This window comes from Ammodytes marinus, assembly GCF_949987685.1.
Source record: "Ammodytes marinus genome assembly, chromosome: 10".
NCBI lineage: Eukaryota > Metazoa > Chordata > Actinopteri > Uranoscopiformes > Ammodytidae > Ammodytes > Ammodytes marinus.
In genome coordinates, this window is record NC_137214.1 from 934425 (window position 1) to 951013 (window position 16589).

At 42.7% G+C, this 16589-nt stretch overlaps 1 protein-coding gene across 2 annotated transcripts in view; it reads right to left on the bottom strand.

Annotated features, from left to right (window-relative positions):
• abhd18 (abhydrolase domain containing 18) overlaps positions 1-16589 on the bottom strand; it is a 110471-nt gene that overhangs the window by 41229 nt on the left and 52653 nt on the right. For both annotated transcript variants that reach the window (XM_080035120.1, XM_080035121.1), the window contains 5 exons: positions 14756-14781; positions 5260-5398; positions 4937-5026; positions 4447-4548; positions 3806-3984 (listed from right to left, as the gene is read on the bottom strand). In XM_080035120.1, coding sequence (XP_079891246.1) covers positions 3806-3984; positions 4447-4548; positions 4937-5026; positions 5260-5398; positions 14756-14781 — 536 coding nt within the window. The remainder of the gene's footprint in view (positions 1-3805; positions 3985-4446; positions 4549-4936; positions 5027-5259; positions 5399-14755; positions 14782-16589) is intronic.

Genomic DNA, 16589 nt, shown 5'->3' on the forward strand with positions numbered 1-16589 from the left:
AGAAAAAGAGGGCTTTTAGATCTGGCAACAAAGAGGAGCTGAGGACTGTGCAGAGGGAGCTGAGGATGAAGATCAGGGAGGGGAAAGATGTCTACAGGACGAAGATGGAGGACCAGCTGCAGCAGAAGAACACCGTCGGGGTCTGGAAGGGCCTCAAGGCCATTTCTGGGTTCAAGGGGCCCAACCAACAGCCTGAGGGGGACCAAAAGTGGGTGAATGATTTGAATTTATTTTTTAATAGATTTGACCAGCCATCCACCCCTCCCCCCACCCAGACCTCCCTGCTGCTGCAACCCCCATCATCTGCACCCCCTGTGGACTACTGACCCCCCTCTACCCCCCCCCCCCCTTCCACAGCACTCGGCTCCCCTTCACACCTCTCATACTCAGCATTCTTCAACCAGCAACCCGCCCCCACTCCAACACCTCACAGCACCCCACCCCCCAGAGTGTCCCTCCACCAGGTGAGGAAGGAAATGAGGAGGATCAAGGTGAGGAAGGCCACGGGTCCAGACGGCATCAGCTCAAGGCTCCTCAAATCCTGCGCAGACCAGCTGTGCGGGATAGCGGAGCTCATCTTCAACTTGAGCTTGAGGCTGGGGAAAGTACCAGAGCTGTGGAAGACGTCCTGCGTGTTACCGGTACCAAAGACCCCGCGGCCCAAGGACCTCAACAGCTACCGGCCGGTGGCGTTGACAGCCCACCTAATGAAGACCCTGGAGAGGCTGGTCCTTGCCCATCTCCGCCCCCTGGTGAGCTCATCCCTGGACCCACTTCAGTTCGCCTACCAGTCTGGCATCGGGGTGGATGACGCCGTCATCTTCCTGCTGCAGAGATGCCTCTCTCACCTGGAAAAGGCTGGAAGCACTGTCAGAGTCATGTTCTACGACTTCTCCAGCGCCTTCAACACCATCCAGCCTTTACTTCTGAGGGACAAGCTGGAGCAGATCGGGGTGGACCACCACCTGACTGCATGGATCCTGGACTACCTCACCAACCGTCCACAGTATGTGCGGATACGGGAGTGTGAGTCAGATTGGGTGTCCTGCAGCACGGGAGCCCCACAAGGAACCGTTCTGGCTCCATTCCTCTTCTCCATATACACATCGGACTTCAACCACAACTCTGCTAAGTGCCACCTGCAAAAGTTCTCTGACGACTCTGCAATCGTCGGCCTCATTTCCGCCGATGACGACGGGGAATACAGAGAGCTGAACCAGGACTTTTTAGGATGGTGCCAGCGAAACCGCCTCCAGATAAACTCCAGTAAAACCAAGGAGCTGGGGGTGGACTTCCGCCGGGGTAAACGCCAGTGTTAATTTTGGCAGCAAATTCTGATTTAGTCTTAGTCTTAGTCTTTTGAATATCACACCATTTAGTCTTAGTCCTATTCTAGTCATCTAAAATATTTTAGTCTTAGTCTAGTCTAGTCTACTAAATATAAGCAGATTTTAGTTTGACTAAATCTACAGCGGACTTCGTCGACTAAGTGTTTTTCTTCATTGAATGGTATTAAGGTTTGAATATGGAATACAGACACAGATTTAATGGTTGTAATACAAAACATGTATTCTATTTCATTAGTAATAATCTCACATAAAATCAGTGTACCTGACTGGATAGGGGGGAGGGGGGGCTTTAAGAGCCTGTGCCCGGGGGTCCATTATCTCATGATCTGTCTATGAACCAACTGGATTCCACAATCTTTTTTCTTTTTGCAACTGCGCCTTCCTTTAAGCAACACTGCCGCTGTGTGTGTTCGGACTTCTTTTGCATCAAAGCCTTTTAGATAATACAATAAGAGGTTTTAATTGAACGCTGTCCATGCGTCGGAGTCGATTGTAACTTAAAAACAGAAACTAACGGACGGAGGCCGCAGTTTCACATGGCTCTGTGTATTCAAACTCGAGACAGAGCCTACTACAAACAGATAGCGGGACTTAGCCGTTCCCCTAGACATCGTTAACGGGCAGGATATCCCTGACTATCATTTTTGTCCATCATACCGCAGAGTTTTTCAGCACAGCGGCTCACTCCACCCGCTCACACCTGCGCGGTCTCCCGTCGATTTTCACCGACACAGGGTTGAATTCGCTGCTTTGCACTGATTGGATTTCTTCCCAACTTGTCCCACAAAAAGAGTAGTTCTGATTGGATCTCTTCTCCATTCGTCCCGCCCTAACAGTTTCGTCTAGTTCCTATTCGTAGACTATAGTGTCAGTTAAATTAGTCTCAGTCTTTGTCATCACATCTGCCTTTTTATTTAGTTTTTATTTAGTTTACGTCCGTGAAAAAGGTTCGTAGACGAATATTTTTCGTCATAGTCTTAGTCTACGAAATTAACACTGGTAAACCCCCTCCTCCGGTACCGGTGAGCATCCAGGGACTGGACATTGAGATCGTCAAATCTTATAAGTACCTGGGTGTTCACTTGAACAACAAACTGGACTGGTCCGACCACATACACGCACTATATAAAAAGGGTCAGAGCAGACTCTTTCTGCTGAGGAGACTGAGGTCTTTTGGGGTGCAGGGAGCACTCCTGAAGACCTTCTTTGACTCCGTGGTGGCATCAGCCATCTTTTATGGAGTGGTCTTCTGGTGCAACAGCATCACTGCAGCTGACAGGAGGAGACTAAACAAGCTCGTGAGGAAGGCCAGCAGCGTGCTGGGACGTTCTCTGGATACCGTGGAGGTGGTGGGGGACAGGAGGATGATGACTAAGATCTCGTCCATGTTAAGCCACGCCTCCAACCCAATGCAGGACACTCTGGCAGCGCTGCACAGCTCCTTCAGTCACCGGCTGATTCATCCCCGGTGTCTGAGGGAGAGGTACCGAAAGTCCTTTCTCCCTGCTGCTGTCAGGCTGCACAACACACTGAGCTCTCAGTAAACCATGATCACTTCATCACTTTTGGACACATGGTCACTTTACTCACTGTGGACACTTTAATTGTACTCAGCTGGTGCAATATAAATACGTTGAAGTACTTTTATATGTATATATACTCTTATTCCGTCTGTATATTTAATTGGAAATCTTCTTACTGTTTTTACTACTGTTTCACTACTGTTTATTGTATTTTATTTATATTACTTTTTTTACTATGTGTCTCTATTGTATGCAAGGCTGCTGTATTCCCGCAATTTCCCCACTGAGGGACTAATAAAGGATTATCTTATCTTATCTTATCTTATCTTAAAGACTGTATGCCATCCGTAAACTCAAAGGACTCTATGTTGCACCTCATCTCCTCCTTCTGTTATATCAAAGTATTGTCCAACCCATCCTGCTCTACTGTTCCATCTGCTTCTTCAACATGCTCACTGTCAAAAACCGGGTCAAGCTTACACGTGTCACAAACATTGCTGCCAAATTAATCGGTCTCCCCACACCCACACTGTCAGAACTGAATCTCAAGGCCATCTCACGCATTGCATCCACAATAGCACAGGACAACACTCACCCACTCAACTGCCACTTCACTGTCATGCCCTCCGGACGCAGGTACAGGTCCCTGTTGTGCCGGAGGGCTCGCTATGGCAAAAGCCTGGTACCTTCAGCCATAGCAGCCCTCAACAAAAGGCCAAGATAAATCACCCCAGTCCCACCCTGTTTATATATCCTGTATGTATGTTTACTTTGTTTCTGTCTATTGTCTGTCGGCGTGCAGCCCATAAATGTACATGTGATGTGAAAAAGAATTTCCCCTTGGGGACAATAAAGTCTAAAGTCTAAAGTCTTAAAAACTGAAAAGACAAACACATTGAGTAGCTTCTGTTGACATGAGCTTGAATAGATTACCCTGGTGGAGTATGGGAGCTGGCCCCACTGTTGTTGAGTCCAGCGCCGCTCCCTTCAGAGCCAAGACCAATCAGGATACCTCGTTCAGCCTCAGCTACTGACACTCCGTCAGCACCAGACACACGCCCCAAACAATCTGCATTCTTTACAAATTCTGGACCCATCTTAAACGAGTCAGCCTGATAGATTTGGATACACAGACCAAAAAGACGAAAGAAGTTATCAATGCTTGTGTGTGTTCATGTGTATGACAAGGCATTTGTTTTCCAGGCAAATGCTGCTCTGATTCTTGAAGAGCTTCCTCAAAGTCTATCTCCCCCCAGGAGGTCATTCACCTCCTACCAGGCCATTGCTTAAATAAGACATTGTTTCTTAGCAATTTTTGCCTGTTTAAATAAAGGTTGATGATGATGATGATGATCTAACTAGATAACCATTTGTTTTTAAATAGACAATTCCTTGATGCAAGTTTTTCAGATTACATGGGTGAAAAATTACATAACAAATATTACCAGAGCCTAAAACTGTAAGCTTATAGCCAATTGTGCAAATCCAGTTCTTATGAAAAATGCCCACACCATAAAGCAATTCTTTACATTTTCAATCAGTGTTTGATATGAAGAGAGTAAGTGATAACATACCCCACAGTAGTCCAACAGCTTAATGATTTCCTCTTCATACACTGAGTTAATAGCATACTGCTTCTCCAGCTCTGTCCAGTTAACTGCTTTACTCAGCACGCCCTTCACACACACACACACACACACACACACACACACACACACACACACACACACACACACACACACACACACACACACACACACACACACACACACACACACACACTTGTAATTGTACCTCCTGTTCATGTTGGGCAAGCGGAGCCTGGAGAGGGGTTTCTTTATTTCTTTCTTTTTTTATAAATCAAAGTACAACTAAGAAATAAAATGTCAACAAAAAAAAAATAAACTTTATACCATGTTCTGAGAAAGTAAGAAACTAAATGATATAATAGCCACAAAATGTCATCATTAAAATAACAAGTATTTCACTGCTTCCATCAACCAGCAAGGAGAAAAAGCCTTGTCCAGAATGTTTGGTTGTGACACATTACAGGTAGAGTGTTACCGTGGTGAAGACACTGGAGGCAGTGGACCAGGACAGACAGGGGATCAGAGGGATGGGCTTAGGCCAGCTAGTCACTGCCAGGGACGCCATCTAGACACAAGGTGCTTTATGAACAATCTGACCTTTTGGAAGGATTAGGTAAGAAATTGGATCTACTTGCATTTGTATGTTGTATTTGGCTGACATGTGAAAAATGTACTTTCAAAGTTTAAGCAAGATGCTGGTGACTGTGGGTCTATAAAAGTGGCAGAATATATGGCCTTGATAAAAGATAATCAACTACACCAAGAAACAAGATGGCAGAGTGTGTGTGGGTGACTCACATATCCGCCCATTGAGATGCCAGTCATCCCTAGGGGCCAGTAACCTTCCCTCTCCAGCCACCGCAGGAGAACTGTGGACTCCAGGATCAGAGCCCCGCCCATCACTAACAGGTCCGACACATTCTTTAGACTGGAGCGCCTAAAGGAGTCACAAACAAGCTTCCCGTTTATTTGATGACTGAATGAATCCCAGTTTAGATGCTGTTAAAGGCTTTTAGGGCTTTTCTTGATCTGAATTTAGGGTCTAATTTAAAAAATATATATTCAAAATATAAATAAAACAGACTTGATCTAGATAAACTACCTCCAGTGGATATTATGAGCCAATAGTGTATAGAGAAGTAGTGGAACGAGCTTTGCTGTGGAGAAAACTACACCAGACAGACGGTTTAGTCTATGAAATATTAAATATTTAAAAAAATAAATGGCAGACATTTTCAAGTTCAAGGTGATGTGATAATTGAACATGATGTAACTTTTTACTTGTGCATATATTGTGACATTTGTATTTATTTTTGTCATAAGTAAAAGTAGGAAATGTTTAGTGAAACAGAATAGAATGTGAAGGCTCATCAGGTTAAAGTTGACCAGAGGAAGGGGGAGGACCATAGGGCCATGGGAAGTAGTAAGGGGAAGGACCTTATATGGTCATACAGTAGGAAGGAGTAGAGGGCGTGCAGCTGTGCCTTTTTCACTCCTCCCTCTCACAAGTCTCATTGGTTCTCAGTTCACTATATAACAGCACGTTTGGAGCAGGACAGGGCTTTTTTTGGTCTTTTGCAGGCATTACTATATACGCCTATAGTTTGTCACGCTCTGTTCCAGCAGACTCTATCTGTCTTCAACCATGGAGGCAGAAGAAAAACTTAGAAAAACTTTGTGAGTCCAAAATACTCTGAAAGATTTTGGACTTTCGAAGTACTTAGAGGCAAAGTCTTTTAAAAACACATCTTTGAAACTCTTGACACAGAATGACTTGGTTAAATTTTATTAGAATAGGAAATCGGACAGAATGACTTGGAAGTAGCAGGATATTATTGGGAAAGGCTCTATATATTGGGCGATACCTGTCTAAGTCCTTGTCATTTAATAAGATTTCGTAAAGCTTTAGACGATACTTACTAGGCATGCATGTATATGTCTGGGTATTGTTTCAAGTTTTACAACAAATTTAGAAACGAGATCAAGTCAACAGATATTAGGGGAAAAATAACTCTATTGAATGAGTTATAGGCATACAACCTCTTTTCTTTTCCTTTCTTGTCCATTTTATGTAATATTTCTATACTCTCTTGTATTTTGTAAATAAGATCCCTTAAATGTTGTAAAGCCTCAGTTTGAATTAGTTTATACACAGAACAGAAGGACTTTAGGTATAGGTTTGTTCTTCAAAGAGATGGTTCCGTCCTCTGGGAGGTAAGTACAATTCGATTCCACACAACGGCACATTACTGATTTAAAACACACACAACCTCATACAACTAACCTCTCTGTAAGGAGAGAATATGTTGATACACCTAATCTTTAAAAATAAAAGAATAGGTTATAAATACCTTCCCAGATTAAACTAGATGTTTATATTCTGAAAATAGTATATCTGTTCTATTTTACTAGAAGGGTGGTTTACAAAACTAAGTTACTCACAACTTATAAGCAATAACTAAAGAAGGATATCTTCCGTGAAAAAGGAGGAGGATTTTCTGAAGCAATATTTAAAAGTCTTCTTTATGAAGATATAATAAACAATTAAAGCATTGTGCTACAAGTTGGTTAATACGGGTTTGATAGGATATAACTAATAAACTTTGGATACTAGCTTTTCATTATAGATCAGACTTTGGAAGTCGAGATCGCAATAAAGGTGATTAAATATGCTTGTTTCAGTTACAGCCAAAATAACTTAGTTAAATGTCCAGATTATAATTAAAATTCTGGTGCTGTTTTAATTTAGGTTTTTACATTTGAAAAAAAAATGGATATTGGCAAATCGATTGTATTCTAAAAATATCAATAAATGTATCAGCTTTAAAAATCTAGGATATGTTCGACTATACTACATTGATACAAACAAGCTGCTGCAGAGAGGTCACGTGACCGCGACTACGATGGCAGTTTAACGAGAGAGTTCCGTTCAATAGTGCTTGTTTTAACCTAATAACCCTAGCATATGCTGCTATGCCTTTGAAAATAACCTCGGTGGTGGGATGTCTGACACCAAACAGACCATACAGTGTGACATTTTTACTCTGGGACGCAAGACAAAGACTTAAATAACTTAAAACTCCATCCAGCCAAATTCACTGAGTGACACAAAAGCTAGCGACATGGCTAGCTTAGCTGTAGTGTTAAAGCTCCCATATTATACACTTTTCGGTACTATTATACACCATATTATATGGTCTTAGTGGTCACTAATACGTTTTTCTTTAATTGTTTGCTGAAAAAAACTTTCAGATAATTTATTGTACTATGCTGATGTTCAGCTAATCTCACAATGGCCTATTTTTTAAAAAGAGCTGCAGCTCCCCTCATAAATATACAATCTTTGCGCTGCCCCCGCCCCCTGTCCGGAAGCGAAGCCAGATACGCCTCGCCCTCTGTCTGTCAGGGCCGTGGACCAATAAGAAATAGGGGTGTGGGCTGCACAGTGGAAGTTTCTGGCTTTCCAGTTTGTGAGGTCAGAAAAGGGGAAAATTCTGACTGGAGTATATTGGGTGGGGGAGGGGTGGTGGTTTCAGAAAGGGGGATTGTGAGAAAAGGAGAGTGTTATTTTTTTAAATATTTTGGCAGTCTCTAGACACACTGTGGACCCATGGATATGTTAGAACACATTTAAAAAGTGCATTTAGCATAATATGTGACCTTTAAGCGAGCTGAAATCACTTCGGGCAGACTTTGGAACAAAGTTAGACGATATTGACACCCGCCTGACCAGCCTGGCAAACTTGTTGGGTGAATTGGAGTGCAATGTAACAGAAATAAAACGGGAAGTTTCCTCCAATACAACACGTATTGAGGAGGCTGAAAGCCGCACGCACAAGGCAAAAAAAACACTGGAAAAGACTGAAGTCAAACTAGACGCCGCCACAAAAAGAAACGCCTACCTTGAATCCAAAATTGATGACTTGGAAAGCCAGGGCAGGAGAAAGAACATACGGCTCTTGGGGCTACGCGAGGAAGCCAAAAGCCGACTGTCACACTCCGACTTCATCAGCAGCAGGTTGCCCGGATGGTTAACCATCGACCGAACATTCACCTTGGAGCGGGTACACCGGACTCTAGCATTGGGGAAGCCCAACCAAAACAGAGCGATTCTCATCCGCTTCCACAACTTTCAAGAGGAGTTTGTCTATCGGGAATGAGGACGGCAAGACATCGTTCATGACGGGGCCAAAATCAGGTTCATGCAGGATCTCACTGCGGAGACTGTCTGGACCCGCTGTGGATTTAACTCTGTTACGAAGGTGTTTGTTGACATCGATGCTCTCCGCGGGTTCCAGCACAACCCCTGCAAGCTCCGACAGCTTCATAATGGAAGGATTCATCACTTTGCGACACCGCAGGAGGCTCAAACATTTTACAAAAAGCATCCAACAACAAGTATTATTTCTACAGGTATGTGCGTGATTCAGATATGTATATAATGTGCGGCAGAGAGCGGCCGCTCTTACGGCCATAATCACTGGACTCCAGCCGAAACAGCTATTTTGATAAGCAGAATCCTTCTGTTGAAGCTACATAGCAGCTGTGGTTAATTAAAATAGGCCTACTGAATATGATTGTTATTGTATAGGCCAGGGTTGGTTTATATAACCTAATGTTATGTTTTAAAAGGGTGAAACTACTCTAACGTTGAAAGTGAACGTTGGACGGGCACACTGTTTTGTTGCCTAAGTCCGGTTAGTTGATTAGTTGCTCCTCAATATGCAGTGGATCAATGTTCCTCACAGTTTCAACAGAAGGGGAAGGGAATGCATTTCAGTAGATGAAATGCTGAGGCTTAGGCCTATTGTTTGTGTGTGTCTGGGGATGGGGGGGGGGTTATCGGTTCATGTTTCTATGTAATACATTTGCATCCATTTCTTTACTTTTCTTTTTGTTTTGTAGGATCTAGGGATGGGCATAATTAATCGATTAATCAATCATCGATCGTTAAGAATATTGTCGATCACGTGAAATTGTTATCGATCATATAGCCGTTGTGTTGCGCAGTGTGAGTCCCGCAGCACAACAATGACTTTCACTATGTGGCAGGCAGTATGGGCAGCAATTAAACATCCTACCAGCAGGGGTAGATACTTAACTAGTAGTAGGAGACAACAGAACAGGCTCAGGCAGCAGCCTGCGAGCTCCCGTAGATGTCAAACATAAACAGGAAGAAGTCAAGGCGAAGTTTGGCATCGGACAGCTTTAGAACCAAAAATAACTAAAGGCTGTTACATACTCCGCGAGAAGAAAGAACAAAGTTCTTGGTGACAGAGCTGCGAGAAGAAAATGACGTAATTTTCTTCTCTCAGCTCTTGTTTAGCTGTTCTTGCAGCTTGTTCTCGACACATCACCCGGGCCGAACTTTCTTCTCGCAGCTTGTCCGAGAACTATTGTGTGATTGGTCAGTCTGAAGTCAATGAGGAAAGCGAAGTGAAATCAGCTGGCGCTTCTGAGTAAATTACCATGGTAACAATGCGCCGCGGTGAGGAGTTCGGCAGTTGAGTTCTCGTGAAGTATGTAATGTCAGACCAGAAAGAACTTCTCGCAGCTCTGTCACCGAGAACTTTGTTCTTTCTTCTCGCGGAGTATGTAACAGCCTTCAGGTTGCGTTCCGAATCACATACTCTTTCTTTTTTCTATTCTACATACTACATCTGACGATAAAAATAATCTAGTTAGGATGCAGTAGGCATACTATTGGGACATACTTTTCTCTCTTATTTCATCATAACATTGCGCCTTGATCTTGCCTCTTGCTTTTATATCCGTCGCATCCCCGTTTGTTTTCATATGGAGGCTTCGTCGATGTTACGTCACTTCACGTGCGCACTGGATTGTGGGTCAGAATCGCCCAAATAGGATGCACTTTTCAACACTAACAATCTTGGCCGCATGAAGTAGGACATCCGGGTACTTCTAACCATCCTAAATCTGGCCACAAGAATCGGGACATCCTACATTTTTTTCCTACATACTATATAGTAGAAAGTATGCGATTCGGAACGCAACCTAAGTTCATTAAGCATTGTGAAACACTTAAACAAACCGAATTATGTACCACTTGTACATTGAAGCCTACATCCGACCCTGTTTAACGTGTCACGTTAGCGCGGCTAGCATTAGCGGCTAACTTTAGCGTCTATGCTTTCCTACTTCGCCTTCATCAGGGAACTAATTTGCACATTTTGTTTATTAGATGAAGTAACGTTAGGTCCTTTACCACTCAGAGAAACGTGCTGTGTCCTTATGCAGTCCTTGGCAGCATCTTTGGAGGCGCATATGTGTTTAAACTTTAAAGGTATCGTAGCATTGGCTCATTGTTGGCTAATAGCCTTGGGCTATAACCAGCGCCGCATTTTATTATTATTTTATTTAGTAAAGTTGCCTTGTCTTAATAGATTGTTGTTTGCCTAGAACAGGGGTGTCCAAACTTTTTTCACTGAGGGCCACATACAGAAAAATCTACGAAGGGCCGGGCCACTTTGCAAAAATAACACATTTAACAGGACATGTAGCTGCTCTGATGTTTAGTTTCATAGTGTCTTCGTAAGTTGTAATCCTTCTTCACGGCAACACTTTCCTTGTACATTAAACAGACACATTCCCCCTCTTGTTTATATGCCAATGATACACCCAGTGTTTTCTGCCTTTGCGTCCAATGTCCAGCAGGGTGAAAATAGTATCCAGCCGAGGTCCCGACCCTCCTAGGGGGGTCTGGGGGTACGCCCCCCCGGGAGATTTTTTAAAGTTTTTAAAGTGAAATGCATGAATCTGGTGCACTTTGAGAGGGAAATTAAGAGGCTAAATCTGAAGAATTTTGTATGAAAAAAAAATGGAGACACTGTGTCAGATGAATTAGAAGCTATTGGAGAAGGACACATAGATTTTCCATAATAATATTAATTTAAAATAAAATATTATGCAGGGTCCTCTGGGATGGGCTTGGTGCTCTTTTTCTTTTATGGGACATATTCCTCTGTAATATAATGAGTGCTTTTAAATTATTTAAAAATTAAAAGCGCCATTACATTATATTTTTAAAATGTGCCACGGGCCAATCAATCAGTGTTTGACACCCCTGCACTAGTGGGTTAACTAAGAAAAGCAAAAAAAAAAAAAAAAAAAATGTTTTTTTTTTTTTTTCCCCAAAGGGCCATATTACATTATATTTTTAAAATCGGCCGCAGGCCAATAAAAAGCGGGCCGCGGGCTGCAGTTGGCCCGCGGGCCGTAGTTTGGACACCCCTGGCCTAGAAGATCTTGGAATAAAGAAGTAATTGAGTAAAAACCTCTTGTACACAGTCTATGGTAAAAACGCTGTATTTTGGATGTTCTGTTGGCATTTTTTAATATGTAAAAAGATAACGATTAATCGATAATTGATCGTTAATTTTAATTTTCCCGATGATCGATCAATGAAATTTCTTAAAATGCCCATCCCTAGTAGGATCGAACAACATCACAACGTTGCTAGTTGTCAAGATTGAAAATAATGGACAGCGCGCGACAAAGTAGTTGGGATATAAAAGTAATAAGTTGGAATGGCCGGGGTATAAAAAAACTAACTATAAATCATTATAACAACATTTATAGGTCATAAAAGTTGACGAACAATATGAAAGATCTAAGATATATTGAAATATGGAGAACACAAAACCCTAATGATAAACAATACTCTTGTTACTCAAGCACATATAAAACTCACTCACAAATCGACTACTTTTTGATTTCCATGGAGCTATCGCCTAATGTTAAAAAATTATGGTACAATAGTATTTTAATTAGCGACCATGCAATAGTCTCTATGGAGATTCATCTAGGTAGATTCAAACATTGCTCGAGATTGAGATTACAGGTGTATTTTTTTACAAGATCCATCTTTTGTTAAACATCTGGCAATCTGACCACAGACCCGTTAGACGTAAATAATAATTTCAGGGACTTCTATTAAATGTTGTACAAATCAGAACAAACAGATAATGGAGCAGAGCAGAATGCATTCCTTGACCAATTTACATTTAGGAAGATATCAGATGATGAAAAAACTATATTAGATAGCCCATTAACCACAGAGGAACTTTATGAAGCTATGGAACATTAAAGCGACCCTTACCTTTGTTGCATTTTTACACTTTTTTTGGATTAGGTTAAAATGGTATTAATAAGGTAATGACACTCTAAAATGCAAGACAGACCCACCAGGAGTAAAAACAAACAATGATTTCAATCCCATTATATTTTGTGAAAACTTCAACCAATGATATTATTCGGACCGAACGATTTGATTGGCCGACAGACCTGTCTGTTTGCCGTCTGCTTCTGTATTGCGCATTCTCAACTAGGCGGTTTGTTTTGATTCCACGGCAGACAGTAACGAGTAGCGACCATTGTAGAAAAGACCCCGACGTTCATAAGTTGCAGTGTTGTTATTTCTTACAGTGTGTTAAGATGTGTTTTGTTCAGTGTGGATAGCTGTCAGTTAGGGCCGTGACGTCAGTCGGCCAGAGAGCCTGTTTAGTAAGTTTCCTTTCTCTTCTCCCTCGGTCAGATGTGTGAGCGTGCAAGATGCCGCAGTAAGCGATCATTCCACATGGAAACGTGTTTATCTGAGTTTAAATGTGAATTACCCGTGCGTGAGTATGTACATGCAGTCCTGATCGCTGTTATAATATAGTTTGCATGTTATTAACGGCTGCGATTCGCGGGTCGCAACAGCTGTTCTAACGATCTCCTCACGAGCGGAGTGTAAGCCTTTGTTCTTTTCCCGCGATATATATGCGGCTGTGCCTGTGAAAGAAGGAAAATAAAGAGCGGATAAAACCCTACTCCTCCTCTCCTAGTCTCATGCTTATAATCTGACGCCTTTGGCCATAAGTGGTGTTCTGGCCAACACCTCTGAAGTGAAACCAGTGATCCAAGCAGATCAGCGCGGTACCGGTACAGCCACCAGTTTCCTCCGCTACAATATAATTCACGTGCGTGCGCGGAGGCACGTAGGTTGTAAGTCTGCTTGTGTAAATAAAGTTTCTTCAACAACAACAAAATAAAACACCGGGGATGGGGATGGGAATGGGGGGGGGGTGGGGGCGGCATTGGAGGGAGGCGGGATGGTATGATAGTGCTGTAATTCTCAATTGCAGGATCGGTAAGAGTCCCTTTAACAGTGGTAAAGCACCAGACGGGTTACCAATAGAATTCTACAAAATATTTCAAAAGCAACTTGTGAAACCACTTCTTGACATGTATAAAGAATCTTTAACTTTAGGGACCCTCCCAGATTCATTAAGACTAGCCCTAATAACCCTCATATTAAAACCAAACAAGCCCCCAAACGAATGCTCGTCTTATAGACCAATACGTTTAATGGGATGTGACATGGGGGGGGAGTGCCAGTACTCCCTTATTCACATATTAGTTTGCAAATCAGTAAACCATTGTAATATTCTGAATCTTTAGAGTCAAGACGCATGGAGGTTTTTAATGATTTTATGACAATTTTATGCTTTGTAAGGTACTATTATTAGTATAAATGGCAGGTGACAGTGGCACACGAATAATACAAAAAGGTTTATGACACTGAATCAGTGTTAAACGATAGGAAGCTGTAGGCCTACTTTGATAAAATATAGTGAAACATTTCTAAATGCCTAGTCGAAAAATTAAAAGAAACAGTCAGGGCGGGACGCGAACTCCGGTCTACTGTTTCAAAAATGTTCTCCCTACCGGCTGAGCTAAGCGAGCACTTGACAAAAGTGTCACCCCCTGCTATATATAGCAACCTGCCTCTGTAGTCAGGGCTAATTCTCTGTTATCGACCTGCTATGAGGCTATGCTAACTACCGTGACCGGAGCAAGTCCGACTGTTTTATAAAGCATCTGTCATTTCAAAAGCAACAACAAACAGATCGCATATATCCTTACAACGGAAAGGACCAGAGACATGAATAAATCAATTTATTTACGGCGTTATGTTGTTATATAGTGTGAATAAAGACCAACTATATTTAGCTTTACCTGCCTCTGCCGTAAAGGCAATACCTGTCGTGAAATTATAGGGGGGAGGCGGGGCGTGCCGGTCGCAGAATACCACTTCTGGACTGGCATTACCGTTTACTGAACGGCTCAAGCCATGGTATTGCAGTGGTCGCCGTGGTACTGCCAAATGCCGGAAAACGATCTCGGCGCACCTATAATTTTTTAAATCGAAAGGCTAGCTTTAATCTATTCCAGTCTGCTATTAAAAGAAGAAGCAGTTGTGTCATTTGTGTGTGAAAGGGAGGTAACTTACAGTTGATCTTTGGGTTTACGATAACCATGTAAAAGGTCAGTCAAGGAAAAAGAAAACATCAGATAATGAGAAGACACAAACATGGGGCCAGAAAATGGAAGTACGATGTTAGCCAAAACAGATGTTTGAAGTCTGATTGAACCTTCTGCCCCATCCCCGGCACTATGCTCTACAGTATCTCACAAAAGGGATTACACCCCACACATTTCTTAAAATATTTCATTACATCTTTTCATGGGACAACAATGAAGGAACGACACTTTGATACAATGTAAAGTCGTCAATGTACAGCTTGTATAAATAAATTTACTGTCCCCTCAAAATAACTTGACACGCAGCCATTAACGTCTAAACTGCTGGCAACAAAAGTGAGTACACGCCTAAGTGAAAATGTCCAAATAGGGACAAAAGAGTCAATATTTTGTGTGGCCACCATTATTTTCCAGCACTGCCTTAACCCTCTTGGGCATTGAGTTCACCAGAGCTTCACAGCTTGCCACTGGAATCCTTTTCCAGTCATTCATGACAACAACACAGGATATTAGGTGGATATTAGAGACCTTACCCTCCTCCACCTTCAGTTTGAGGACGCCGCAAAGATGCTCAATAGGGTTTAGTTCTGGAGACATGCTTGGCCAGTCCATGACCTTCACCCTCAGCTTCTATAGCAAGGCAGTGGTCGCCTTGGAGGTGTGTTTGGGGTCGTTATCATGTTGCAATACTGCCCTGCGGCCCAGTTTACGAAGGCTGAGTGCACATGCTCAGCGTCATATCCATAGGTTAGCTTTGGAAAATAGACCTATGAATACTGCCAGCATTGCTGCAGGGCTTGAAGGGGTGGGGGGTCAGCCTGTCAGTGCTCAGACCATACGCCGCACACTGCATCAAATTGGTCTGCATGGCTGTCGTCCTAGAAGGAAACTCTTCTAAAGATGATCCACAAGAAAGCCTGCAAACAGTTTGCTGAAGACAAGCAGACTAAGGACATGGATCATTGGAACCATCTCTGTGGTCTGATCAGACCAACATAAACTTATTTGGTTCAGATGGTGTCAAGCGTGTGTGGTAGCAACCAGGTGAGCAATACAAAGACAAGTGTGTCTTTCCCACAGTCAAGCATGGTGGTGGGAGTTTCATGGTTTGGCGCTGCATGAGTGCTGACAGCACTGGGGAACTACAGTTCATTGAATGCCAACATGTACTGTGATATATTTAAACTGGGCCGCAGGGCAGTATTGCAACATGATAACGACCCCAAACACAACTCTAAGACAACCACTGCCTTGCTACAGAAGCTGAGGGTAAAGGTGATGGACTGGTCAATCATGTGTCCAGACCTAAACCCTATTGAGCATCTTTGGGGCATCCTCAAACAGAAGGTGGAGGAGCGCAAGGTTTCTAATATCCACCAGCTCGGAGTTGTTGTCATGAATGAGTGGAAGAGGATTCCAGTGGCAACCTGTGAAGCTCTGGTGAACTCCATGCCCAAGAGGGTTAAGGCAGTGCTGCAAAGTAATGATGGCCACACAAAATATTGACAGTTTGGGCCAAATTTGGACATTTTCACTTAGGGGTATACTCACTTTTGTTGCCATCAGTTTAGACATTAATGGCTGTGTGTAGAGTTATTTTGAGGTGACAGTAAATTAACACTGCCTTGTGTAGTCAGTGTACACAAGCTGTACACTGACTACTTTACATTGTATCAAAGTGTCATTTCTTCAGTGTTGTCCCATGAAAAGATATAATTAAATATTTGAAGAAATGTGAGGGGTGTACTCACTTTTGTGAGATACTGTATGAATGCAAGGTTCCTGCCTGTCCCCAGAGTTCA